The sequence below is a fragment of the Cibotium barometz genome, chromosome 29, assembly GCF_041138505.1.
Source record: "Cibotium barometz isolate CiBa-2024 chromosome 29, ASM4113850v1, whole genome shotgun sequence".
Lineage (NCBI taxonomy): Eukaryota > Viridiplantae > Streptophyta > Polypodiopsida > Cyatheales > Cibotiaceae > Cibotium > Cibotium barometz.
In genome coordinates, this window is record NC_141074.1 from 550,874 (window position 1) to 564,729 (window position 13,856).

At 47.6% G+C, this 13,856-nt stretch overlaps 1 protein-coding gene across 1 annotated transcript; it reads left to right on the forward strand.

Moving 5' to 3' along the window:
* Positions 1-375: 375 nt before the first annotated feature.
* On the forward strand, positions 376-1,327 carry LOC147621709 (abscisic stress-ripening protein 2-like). Its single transcript, XM_086822749.1, has 2 exons — positions 376-687; positions 950-1,327. Exons 1-2 carry the CDS (start codon positions 481-483, stop codon positions 1,106-1,108), a joined length of 366 nt encoding a protein of 121 aa, XP_086678875.1. The 5' UTR covers positions 376-480; the 3' UTR covers positions 1,109-1,327.
* The last annotated feature ends 12,529 nt before the right edge of the window (positions 1,328-13,856 follow it).

Here is a 13,856-nt window from a genome sequence, read left to right on the forward strand (position 1 = left end):
AGTATATATATATTATAATTTATATACTATATTTTTTTGAAGCCTTGGTGATTTAGGAGGGCTTCAATTTGAAGCCTTGCATGAAAAATTGGGCTTCATGGTTGAAGCCTTCAGAATATTGCAAGGCTTCATTTGAAGCCCTGCACAGCCATTGAAGCCCAAAACGGGCTTCAAATTTAAGCATTGTGAATCCCCACCCACATATGGGGGGTAATGTTGGGTATTGTCGGTGGAGAGTAACCGTGTATGGTCCGTGTTTGCCGTTTAAAGTAACTTCCGTCGTCGGAAGGCTGAAAGTCCGTGAACGGAAGTGACCCATTTTGTCGGTTCACCTACTTTCCGTCGCCCACGATTGTGTATAAAAAGGCCTTGCGGTCACGGTTCTGATCACCAAAATCTTCTGCCCATTCTCTTTATCGATTATCTTCCGTCTCATATCTAATCTTTGATAACTTTCTTCTTTCCGTTTTCCGATAACTCATGGCGGACTCTGTGGAGCAACGCGACCGTGGCTTCTTTCACCACAAGAAGCCCGAATCCGACGTGGTTGTCGAGACTACCGAGGTTTATGGCACCGCCACAACTGTCGACGGCAAGCCTTACGATGCTAAAGCCGAAATTAAGAAGCACTCCACCTTAGAGCATGTTGCCGAGGCTGGAGCTCTTCTCGGAGGTGCCGTCGCCTTGGTAAAATTTCCGTCGTCACACGTCGTAGATCTGTCTGTTGTTTTGTTTTGATGCCCCGCTGTAGGATTTGTCTTTGACAAAGTGCTGTCGATTTTGCGCGCCTGGTTGTTCCTTACGTTTGAGATCTGCTAGTACGTTGTTACGTCTTGTGCCGGATTTGGTGCTTGTGAGAAGAACTCCCATCTGCCGTCCATTGACGAACTTATCCGGGCGGAAAGTTTTCGTGCGAGAGATTTAACGAATGTCGTTGTTGTTTGGACAGTTCGAGAGCCATCAGGCGAAGAAAGATCCCGAGCACGCCCATAACCACCGCATCGGAGAGGCTGTAGCAGGGGCACTAGCGGTCGGATCTGGAGCTTTCGCTCTGCACGAGCGTCACGACAAGAAGGATGCGGAGAAAGAGGGCAAGCTTCATCACTAGAAGCGTTTGACGGGCCCGGAAAAGTGGCCGATCCCTTGCAACTCTGACCTTTGTATACATTATCGGAGAATCTTTTCTGTTGTTTGTGTCTCTGTATAACTCTTTTTGGAATCGTCTCTGTGGAATTGCTACGGCCATCTCCACAGTCGTAGAAACCTTTGCCTCTGTATTCAACGTCCTTTCTAATTTTGGCAACAATAAATGTTTCTGATTAACATCTCTAAGAGCAGATTCTACGATGTTTGATAACGTCTCCGACTCTCACTTCATTGTGCTTGGCAAAAGTCTTTTGATATCTGAGAAGTGAAGTGTCTGGAGTCTAGATCTTCCTCGTTCAAGAAAATAGTAATCGCTATGCGTTTCCTTTTTCCGACTGTATAATGAGGATTTGTTTCCTAAAGGATAGTCATCTGAAAGGTTGCAATTACCAGCTATAGTCATCAGAACGGCAAATGGGGCCAAAAAATAAGAATGGAGCAGATATTCTGGATTAGTTGCAAAGATTAATCGCAGCCATTTGAGAAATGAGATGTACGCTATATGATTGCCTCACGTTCTAGTTCTATTCATGAAGAGCAGAGAGAGGTCAGGAAGAGTTTGGGTGCTTTTTCAGATGTTCCTTTAGAGAAAATGCCGAAAAACGCAACCCAAGTGCTCAACAACTCCAAAACCCAAGATGTGACGGGACTTCTGGTGTTAGGATGGATGTATGCGTTGGGAAAAGTTCCCAACCTCTTACAATGAAGCTCTCTTTTAGAACTCCCACACCAAGCTAACACTTCATCCTCTCTTCCATGCCGAAACGACAAAAAGCTAATTGGAGGCTTCTCTCGTACATGCTCGCACCACGATGCTTAGAAAATCAAGGAATGCAAGAAGATGGTGCCTAGTAAGGAGTGACGCAAGGAAAGACTTTCAAGGCCAAAATCTTGGTGGATGAAACTTGATGCATCAAGAAGAGGAGCTTAATATCTTAATTCTTATTCTTAAGCTCAAATCCAGCCACTTGCTCTTCACGAAGGCCGAAACCCTTATCTAAACACAAAGTGAGCGTCCAAGAGATATATAAATGGTGGTGCCTAATTTCTCAATACTACTTCTCCTCTCATCAGTAACATGAACATTAACTATACAATTAAACCTTTCAAATGCAAAATATCTGGTTTTCTGCCAATTTATTGTTTGATTGGTTTTATGCCATTGACAATTGTAATGGAAGTAATGTTCATAATGTACATAGTAGTTGCTACTGCTTCAACCCAAAAGTAATCAGGCATCTTTCAGCATAGCTCTCGCAACTTCTGCAATGTGCTTGTTCTTTCTTTTTGCAATCCCTTTTTGAGTGACTCTCTTCCAAAGCTCTGTTGCATGCTTTTGCATTTTATAAAAATGCACGTTTGACTTACTTGCCCATTTGGCATGCTTCACATACTTTTTGCACTCCATCCACCTTGAATTTAAGTAGACTTCCAACAATTTTGTGCATTTGCATAGTTTTTAGCCTTTGTAAATTCATGTGCCCAACGCACTTGTGCCATATTTCAAAATCTGCAATGACATATCTTCCATGCGCAAACATAGCAGTTTCAATCTTTGGGATATCAGCATCCAAGGTGAACATTTTTCTATTTCTATGGCCTTTAGCAACCAAGCGGTACTGATTTTCCAAATACTCAACAATGCATCCATTAGGGTTGAATTTGACTTGCAAACCCTACTAAATCACTTAGCGAATTGAAACCAAGTTCTTGTTGATATTAAAAACATGAAGTGCATTTGATAAGTACTTTGTTTTGCTAACTTGCATAGTAACTAGCACCTTAGCAACTTGTGCAATTGGAGGCTCAATATTATCACCTATTCGTGGGGTGTCAACTCCCTTTACTAATAATTTCTTTCAAAATATTGAGTTAAGATTAATTTAAAATTATGCCATGAGAAAAAACTAGTAGAATTAGCATGGTTTTGTTCTACACTGAAAGAGCTTCAAATATGTCTTTACGTCTTAAAATTTGGATAACACATGAAAAAGTTACAAGATTTTTAATGGAGCGTTCTTGGTGTTACTCCCCCTCATTATCCAAAAGAAACCCCCCCTTGGGTCTCACATATTATGAAAAGTATGTACGAATCTTAACATCTTGCATGTTTTTCAAGGTCTATTGCCTATCATCTATGGGGGGGATGATATGTGATTTTTAGCATATTTATAATTTTTAGAAAAACTCTATGAATAATTTTAATGTACCTTGTTCCCCCATGCCCTAAATTTTGGACGAGGGTAATAACATAATACATATTGAGTTGGCACCCTAGGCACATGTTTCAACATAACTCGGCTTTTTCAAATTTCTGACATCATTAAACCCTTCACCATGATTGGTCATGTGGTTAGAAGCACCTATAACCAAATCAAACATTTCTGCAATCTACAATATTTTTTGTCAGAGTTAACCATGTGCTGCATCACAAAAAGTGCTCATTTTTATCATCACCATGCCCACTGCTTTGCTACAACTTCCCATTCTTGATGTCATTCTGCCTTTTATAACAATCTTCTCTTTTTGTCCAGGCTTCCCACAATAGTAGCACTATGTGTTGCTATCTATTGCTAGTTTCTTTGCTATGAACCGCATCCTATTTGGCTCTCCTTGCCTCTAGAGTTACACGTCCTCCTCCATAGGACTGGTTTTCTTGTTACTATTGATTCTGATTTCCTAAATGACTGCTAAAACGGCCTCTTCTTCTACCTCTGCCTCTACCCGAATTTGAGTAGAATGCAGATTATTGTGAACTTCATGTGGTTGAACTACCATTCCTTTACTCTTCATGCAACAAGAGAGGAACAAGTTCTTGAAAGTCACAAAAAGTCTCACGGACTCCAATGGATGTGTGGAATTGTGCATACTCCTTTCCAAGATCATTCAAGGTCATGGACACTAAGTCCTCATCATGAATATGTGCTTCACATCAATATGCTTCGTCTTTGCATGGAAAACAGGATTTCGTGCCAGCTGGATGGCACTCTGACTGTCACAGTGCAAGAACGGAACATCACCAGGGAATCCCAAATCTGCCACAAGCCGAGCAAGCCATCAGGCCTCCTTGCAAGCCTCAGCAGCTGCAACATACTCTGCCTCAGTAGTAGACAAGGCAATGCATCCCTGTACATGAGATATCCATGAAATTGCACCACCTGTAAAAGTGAAAACATAACCGATAGTAGACTTCCGGTTATCTGGATGACCTGCATAGTCTGAGTCTGTGTACCCATGAACAATGGCATCATGCTTACCAAAGCAAATGCACATCTCCTTCGTACCCTTTAGGTATCTCATGACACCTTTCACTGCATCCCAATGTTTCTTTCCAGGGTTTGCCATATATCTGCTAATGACTCCCACTGCAAAGGCAATGTCGGCCGTGTAGCAACCATGGCATACATGAGACTACCGCAAGCTGAAGCATAAGGTATCTTAGCCATCTCTGCCCTCTCAGAATCACTCTGCAGGCTGTCCTTAGCACTGAGTTTCACGTGTGGAGGCAACGGAGTAGAAATAGTCTTCCCCCCCTCCATATGAAACCTACCCTCCATATGAAACCTACGCAAGACCCTTGCCAATGTATTCCTCTTGAGACAAATAAAGCAAATGTTGATTTCTGTCCTGAGTGATATGCATACCTAAAATGTGGCTGGCATGTCCCAAATCCTTCATGTCGAAGGTCTGATGCAAACCCTTTTTCAAGACATCCATCTCCTTGAGAGATTTACCGGCAATAAGCATATCATCCACATATAAAATGAGAATTAGCAAACTACCATCTGATACCCTCTTGGTGTACAAGCAGTGATCTATGTCACTTCGCCTGAAGCCTTGGGATTTCATGAAAGCATCAAATTTATGATACCATTCCCTTGGTGCCTGTTTCAAACCATAAAGGCTCTTCTTGAGCTTACACACAAGATCCTCTTTCCCCTTAACTGCAAAACCCTCAGGCTGTTGCATGTATATCTCCTCATGGAGATCACCGTAAAGAAAAGCAGTCTTCACGTCCATCTGGACTAATGCCATGTTCTCATGTGCAACCAAGGCTAAGACAGTCCTCAAGGTAGTCATCTTAACCACAGGAGAAAAGATCTCATCAAAGTCAACACCATATTCCTGCTTAAAGCCTTTGGCAACCAGTCTGGCTTTATACCTCGGCCTAGCATTTGGTATCTCTTTGAGCCTGTAAACCCATTTGCATGGCAATACTTTTTTACCATTAAGCAATGGCACCAAATCACAAGTTCTATTTTTCTTCAGAGAATCCATCTCTGACTTCATGGCAAGCTCCCACTTGAGCTTATCATCCCTCTGCATTGCTTCCTTGAAGCATGAGGGTTCACCACTATCCATAAGCATGACATAATCAGCCCCTGGGACAAACCTATCAGGTGGTCTTATGATCCTAGTGGACCTCCGAACCCAATGTTCCTGACCTTCTGATGGCTATTCAGCCTGCATATCATCATCATTTGGCATGTGTCCTTCAAGGTACGGTTGTAAGATAATGTCAGGAAGCTCCTCAAGCGGTGGCATAACATTTGGGAAATCGTTTCCCTCTTCCTGTTGGTCATCAAGACCATCATTTGCAGCATGATTGGGCTGATTTTGGGGCTGTTCTTGCTGCGGTACAGCCCTCTCGTTTTGCTGTCCAGGATGTGCATCTTCATCATATACAACCCTTCTGCCTTCTGGAGCATTCATGGGCTGTTTGTGCATGCTATTTTCATCAAAGATCATATCATTGCTGCGTATGACTTTCCTTTGTGCGGGATCCGAAAGTCTATATCCCATCTCCCCATCATCACCATATCCTAGGAATACACACTTATGAGACTTAGGCTCGAGTTTGTTGCGCAAATCCTTGCCGATATGTACGTATGCTATGCAACCAAAGACTCGCAGATGCTTATAAGAAGGAGGCTTTCCACTCCATATCTCTTCTGGCACCTTATTATCCAGCCTCTTATTAGGCGATCTGTTGATGAGGTGAATGGCCGTTTGCATGGCCTCTGCCCAAAATCCATGGGATAGTGCAGCATGTGACAACATTGACCGAACCTTCTCCTGAATGGTTCGATTCATACGCTCTGCAGTTCCATTTTGAGGTGGGTTATAAGGAGCAGTGATCTCTCTTTTAATACCCTTGGAGTCACAAAATGCATCAAACTCCTTCGACACATACTCCCCTCCATTGTCAGAACGCAAGCATTTGAGTGTCTTACCCGTTTGGTTCTCAACCAAGGCAAGCCACTTCTTAAATTTCGTGAAGGTATCACTCTTCGAACAAAGAGGACTGGCCCACACTTTACGTGTGGCATCATCAATGAATATAACAAAATACTTTGCCCCCCCGAGTGATAGATTTGGCATTTCACATGTGTCTGTATGCACAAGCTCTAACTGTGAGCTTTTCTTACCCAAACCCCTCTTATGAGGACACATATTCTGTTTACCATAAATGCAATGCTCACAATTTTTCAATTCTGAAAATTTAAGAGACGGGATGTAACCAAGACGAGACAACTCTTCCATTCCTTTGACACTCATGTGTCCAAGCCGGCTATGCCACAATGAAACCTTTCGCAGCTCGGCAACAGAAGCATCACCAGATACAACAATTTTTCCAGCAACTAATGGATAGAGAGTGTCCATCTTAGGACCCCTAGCAACAACCATGGAGCCCTTTACAATCTTCCACTTCTGAGCACCAAAGGTGGTGTGATATCCCATATCATCAAGCTTTCCCGTACTAATGAGATTCTTCTTAAGTTCAGGGACGTAGCATACATCATGAAGCATGAAAGCTGAACCATCATAGAGCTGCAATTTCACGTCACCCATTCCCTCTATGAGGCATGCATGATTGTCTCCCAAATACACATATTGAGGCTTCCGAACACGGTACTTGCAGAAGCTGTCCTTGAAGGGAGTAACATGGAAAGAAGCCCCTGAATCAATCAGCCATGTGTTAAGATCCGAGAGACACCCCGCATGTAGAGAGTGTGCACTAATAGTAGAGGTAAAAAGAAGATCTGATGAGCAATGGCTGCCATCAGACACATAATTCAACTCCTCTATCTTGATAGAAGACTTCTTAGAATGAGGCACAATGGCCTTCGAATCATCACTTGCATCTGCCTTTTGCTTGCTCTCTTTCTTTTCTGCTTTCAACTTCCAACATTGTTTTTTAAGATGTCCCTTTTTGCCCCAATGATCGCATTCAACATCCTTTTTGGAGGGGGACTTGCTCCTACCATTTCTGTCCTGACTCTTGCCTCTATTCTTGGCTCAGCCACGTGCTTGCAATGCATTCCCTTTCCCACTTGAGTTGTTCTTTCGATTCATATCTTCCTGCAGGATGGCACCCTCCACATCTGCCACATTTAAGAGATGATTGGAGTTGCTTGTGGCTGTCCTGAAAGTGTCCCAAGATTCTGGCAATGAACCCAAGAGAATTACAGCCTGTACCTCCTCATCTAGTTTCAGCCCTTGTATAAGCACTTGGCTGAAGATGCTTTTAAACTCATTTATGTGTGCACTGACTGATGTTCCCTCTTTCATCTCGAGGCTTGTAAGCTTCTTGAGCCAATAAACCTTGCCTGTGGCACTCTTTTGAGAGTAGGTGTTCTCTAACCGCTGCCACATTGCCCATGCATTGGGCATATCCTGTATCCCAAGAAGAAGAGAATCCACAACTGATAGCATGAGTGTGGAATGCGTAAGCTCATTACTGTTGAGCCACTGCTCATCACTAATGGCGGAGGGCTTGACACCCTTTTCCCTTATAGGGAGATGCTGACTCTTCTGCAACAAAACATTGTACACCTGGGTCCTCCAGATGTCGTAGTTCTTAGCACCCTGAAGCTTCCGGCGGATGTGGAGCAAAGATGAGCTCTCTCCTGATGAAGCCATATCAGCAAATAGAACTAAGAAATAAAGTGTATGACTCCCTGCAAGCACTTAGAAGTGCTCAGCAAAGTATCTCCAAAGCGCGGAAACACTCCTAGATAACAGCTACATCCAAGAGCTCATGGAGGCTTTCCAAATGGTTGACTATACTCCCCTCTCCTCGCCCATGGATCCCAATTCCAAGCTCTCTGCTAATAGCCTCGACGAACCCACGGATGCCACCTTGTATCGAAAACTAATTGGTTCTCTCATCTGGCTCCTCGATACTCGCTTTAATCTCAGTTTTTCAGTGGGTGTCCTTAGCTCATTCATGCAGACACCCCTTTGCTCCCAATGGCTTGCCAGCCTCCGATTTCTCCAGTACATCTAAGGTACTCGGCAGCTTGGCCTCTTTTATGCATCCGGTGGAACGTCTCCATCTCCTCTCACTCTACGCGGCTAGAGTGACTCAGACTGGGCAGGAGATCCTTACATCCATCGTCCATCACAGGATACATCTTCTCTTTCGGCTCCCCTACCATCTCATAGATGAGTAAGCGCCAGCCCACGGTGGCTCTCTCTTCTACTAAGGCAGAATATCGCACCATCTGCAGTGCAACTACGAGGCTGTGTGGCTTCATCGACTCCTATATGACGTCGGTTTTCACCAATCGGGTCCTACTACCATGTATAATGACAACCAGAGCTGCATTGCCATCACCCGGAACCCAGTGTTTCACGCCAAGACAAAGCATATTTAGATACACTATTATTACACCCGTGAGAAAGTTGTCGATGGTACGATTCTCCTCTTCTGCACCACTTCCAACAACATAGCAGATATCTTCACCAAGCCGGTCATCCATCTACTCCTACAGCACCACTCCAACTCTCTGGGTCTTATGATACATCCTAGAGCTAAGACGGGGTGTTGAGATGTACACCTCCAGGTATCAGTAGAGTTGAGGGCCTCTGTTTGTGGGTGTGCCCTACTAGTGAAAGGATAGGACAATCTGCACCACTTTGTGAGATACCAACCTCAACCCCAGCATATGTTCCATACTTCGGAACCGGACCTAGGGGGGGCATCCAGCATCAATTCAGAGGGGGCACCATAAGCCATCTATCGGCCATCCCTGTCGGCCTCCTGTTGGCCCTATGTCGGCCAGGGATGGCCGACACAAACTGGCCGACTAGGTCGGCCCAATTATGGCCATCCCTCCTTGGGTAAGCCCCCCCAACTGGAGGCTATATATAGCCTCCCCCTCCTCCTTGGGTTACACATTGAACTCTACACTGTGGCTTCCTGCTCTCCCACCCTCCCCTGTCTCCTTCAACGCCCTGCACCCTGGTGGTTGATCCTTTCCTGATCAGTTATGTGCTCTCCTTCCTTGCTGGATTCATACCTCCTTCACTTTGTGCCTGCACCTGGTAGCCTACCGTTGTCCCTACAATTTACAGCCCTCAGATCTCAGCTTCTTCTCCAACTGCTGCCTCCTCCTTTGGCTCTGTGATCATAGCCATCTTCGAAGAACCCTTGACAGAGATCTCAGCCTGTTGTCTACAGCAAACAGTTCCGGCCTCCTTGAGCCCCTCCATTGCTCTCTTGGAGTCTTCTTCTCGGACTGATTGCTGCCCCATTTTGACAGTTATCTTTCTCCTTTTTGTGGAGGATTGTATTCAGATCTATTGCCCGATTTGTGGCTAGTTATACAGCAGTGAGTTCAAGCTATTCTCTTGTGCATGTTGTGCTCTTTCTCTAGTGCTCTCCTTCTCGCTTCTGCTCTACACCTTTTCAGCATGTGCATGCCCTATTCACACATGGCATGCTCCTAGAAGGCATGAAAGACTCAGTTTGCATGAACACTTCAAACAAGTGGGACAAGTGGAACGATATGTGGGCCTAATATTGTATTTTTATTTCAACTTTTATTCTGGAAATCCTCCAATGCCCACTAAAGCACTATTAATAAAAGGAACAAGAGACCATGACACATTGCTAGGGGTGAAGGTGCAGCCCCCACTCAAAAGCTTCTATATTGCAATACAACCACCTTCTCGCAAGATTGGGACTACCAAGGACGATTGGGCAAGTCCAGACCAAGACTCAACATACCAAACCATCACACAAAACTTGGACTTTCCTTATCTTTGGGAGGGGTCCAAAGTTAGGTTCCCCGCGTCAAAGTGGCAGTCTTGGATCCTCAAAGTATCCCCTCAGAGATCGAGATAGAGACGGACGCAGGCGTGGTGACGCAGCGCATTATAGTCACCGGTCGCCCAGATCAGTGCCTGAGATGTCATGGCTTCGGACACCAGGTGCGGTCTTCACGAGGACAGAGCCCCCTTCGGCCCCCAGACAGGCAGTACAGGATGCTTCCCGCCAGACGACGACCACCCCCCAAGAGGAAGAAGGCTGGATAGAGGTTAAAAAGAAAAGGAAAAGAAACAAAAAGAAGAAAAAGAACCCCCAACAGGAGATCCCCCTCGAGGTCAGCAGGCAGCAGCAGCCCGGAAAGGGGAAGGAGAAAGGGAAGGAGAAGGTCAGCCAGACCCCTCCTCATTCACCCCACCCCTTTCCTCCTTCCTCTCACTCGGTTCCCCCACCTCCTCCCCCTTCTGGGCCCCCTCCCCCCCCTCCTTCGGTTTCAGCCCCCCCCCCCTCCATCAAGCGTGACCCCAGCGGTGGTTGGACCCCCGAGGTTGGCACAGGTTTCTCCTACGCCTGATGCCCACAGTCCACGGAAGAGAGAGGTCAGGATCCGCCACCTCAGGTTGTCACCCCCCCCCCCCAGCTCATCAGGCGGCCAGCACCCCCCACTAATCCTTCCTCATCTTCGTCTTCCCACCCACGGTCAGCCCCTAGAGCCCTCCCCTTGGGAGCGGGACCCTGGGACTATTTGGATGCAGCTGGTATTGGCTCCTTCCCTGCCTGCCTAGACATCAGTATCTTCTTCCTCTGAAAGGGGGCGGAGGGTAAGGTGTCCGTCCTCGCCCCCCATGACGGTCCTAGCTATTCCTTCACAGTCACTAGTGACGGGACAGAGCAGTAGATGGATGAAAATGTTTGGGAGATGATTCGTACTCAGTCCCAGGAGCAGGTTCAGGACTGGATTGGTAACAGAGCAGCTGATCTTCTTCAGCAGCAGTGGCAGGAGGGAGACGTTCGGCTGAGATGGCGCCGCAGTGCCAAGCGCTTCTGTCTACTGGTTATTATTCGGCCTCCCTTGGAGTGGATCTACCCAGACGGGGTCCATCCTTGGAGGACCTCAAAGGTAGCGAGCTTCTACAGCATCTCACTTGCAGAGGCTTCGAGTTGGCTAGAGAGAGCCTACCACCATGGGACGAAGGGCCTCTCCCCTCTGCTAAAGGTTCTAGAGGATGGGACGGATGATCCGGCCTCACCCTCTAAACCTTCACAGAAATGCCTTCATCTGCATACAGGACATCCACCATCGACCTCGACTTCGACCACAAGTAGACAGCTGTTTGCGGCCCATCTCTCTTCATCACAAGTATACGCATTATCTCTTGGAATGTCAACGGGTTCCACTCCTCCGGAACTCGTGGCCCCAAGAAGATGGTGCTCAGACAGGAGCTCCAGCCAGCTTTGGTGGGGAAGGTGGACGTGCTCCTATTACAGGAACACAAGCTATCGGCTTCGCAGACCAGTAAGTGTGGGAAGGTCCTCACAGGATGCTCCCACACCTCCTGGGAACCTTCGATTGGCGAGTAGGGGAGGAGCGGGGGTATCTGTACCTCCATCGGCGCTCCTCTTTTACAGCACGTTTGCGGGTATGGCACCTTGGTCCCAGGTCGAGCGCTCTGGGTGGGCTTAGATATTGAGGGATCCCGCCTTGGCATCCTCAATATCTATGTCCCGACTGACCTGAGACGGAGAGCTGCTTTCTGGAGTTCCTTGACAGATTCTTTGCCGGAGATGGATTCTTGGATCGTAGGTGGGGACTTCAACAACCTCGAGGCTCTAGAGGACCAGCAGGGACGGGGCCCAGATTTCTTCGGCATCGCTCAGGCGGAGCAGTCGGAGTGGGAGTCCTTTCTGTTTGCAATAGGAGGTCGGGACAGTTGGAGAGAGCCCTCCTTTTGCAGATGGCCGGACTTCTCTTGGGGGTACAGGAGGGAGGGAGGCAGACTTTTGGAGCGGTTGGATCGCTTCTACGTCAGTGATTGGGCAATAGGCAGAGGTGGAGAGTCAGGAGTGGTTCCAGGGACGACCCTCTCTGATCATGCCCCAGTCATCCTAGTCTTGGACTCAGCTTCTCATTCCTTACCTCCCCGCACTTGCAGGATCCCAGACTCCATTTACACCAAGGCAGAGATTCACAGCAGGATTGTGGACCTATGGGAGCGGGATTGGGACCCCATGGGGGATATGGCAGCGCAGGTATCTCAGGTTCTTGCCAAGTCTAGCAACATTTGCCAGAAGGAGGCGGTTCTGGTCAGGCAACAATGGTGGGCGAAGGAGAGGGGCCTCAGGCGAGACCTCGCCTCGATTCAGCGCATGCAGCAGTCTTCTCCAGGCTCCGAGGAGCTCAGGCGTCACGAGATTAGAGCACGGGCCATGCTGGAGGAGATCACCCGGAGACGCTCAAAGTTCTCGTTCCACGCTTCCAAGTCCTTTTAGGCTAGGAAAGGTGACAGGATGTGCAGAGAATTCTTTAGGACTAATGGCCAGAGGTCAGCAGGGGAGCAAATCTACTCTCTTAGGGCGCAGGACGGCAGTATCAGGACAGATCCAGACGAGGTTATGGACTTGGCGACAGATTTTTACAGGACCCTGTTTCAGCAGGAACCCTCAGACCCTCGTGCTCACCGCTGCAGGGAGGAGGTGTGGAGGCATACTCCAACACTCGTGCAGCCGAGCATGAGAGAGGCCCTTCTCGCTCTGTTCACAGTCATGGAGATGCAGGATGCAGTGAGAGATATTGATGGGCAGAAATGCCCAGGTGAGGATGGGCTGTCCAGAGCTTTCTTCACCACCTTCTGGGATCACATCCACAGCCCCTTCTCATAGCTTTCCAGCAGATCTTCTCTAGCGGGCAGATGCCGGAGAGCCTTGCATCAGGACTGATTTGCCTCATCCCCAAAGGGGGTGACCGGCAGGAGATCAGGCAATGGCGCCCCATCACCCTCCTCCCCACAGCCTACAAAATCCTCGCCAAGATGATCAGTAGCCACATCCGCCCCCTTTTACCTGACCTGATCCACGACACTCAGACCGGTTTTGTTCAAGACCGCAGTATTCTAGACAACATCTTCACGTTCTCAGAGGCGACAGTGGGCCCAGCATAGTGGCCAGCACCTAGCCATACTCCTCCTTGACTTTGAGAAGGCGTATGACAGGGTTGACTGGTCCTTTTTAGAGGGCACGCTGTCACGGTTCGGTTTTCCCGAGGAGTGGATCAGAGGTATTGCTGCCCTCTACAGATTTGCCTCCAGCCGAGTCATCATCGGGGGGGAGAGATTCACCCTCGAGCGTTCGGTTCGTCAGGGCTGCCCGCTTGCACCTTACCTCTTTCTCTTCTTTGCAGAGGCCATGGCCCACTTCCTGCGACCCCGCACCACTGGTCTCCGTGGACCCTCGTGCTCACCGCTGTGCAGGGAGGAGGTGTGGAGGCATACTCCAACATTCGTGCAGCCGAGCATGAGAGAGGCCCTTCTCGCTCTGTTCACAGTCATGGAGATGCAGGATGCAGTGAGAGATATTGATGGGCAGAAATGCCCAGGTGAGGATGGGCTGTCCAGAGCTTTCTTCACCACCTTCTGGGATCACATCCACAGCCCCTTCT

Bases quoted from the DNA above. Each gene is read 5' to 3' on its own strand.
- LOC147621709 (XM_086822749.1), top strand. From the start codon at position 481: ATGGCGGACTCTGTGGAGCAACGCGACCGTGGCTTCTTTCACCACAAG. The intron at 688-949 runs GTAAAATTTCCG...TTGTTTGGACAG, and splicing joins TCGGAGGTGCCGTCGCCTTG to TTCGAGAGCCATCAGGCGAA.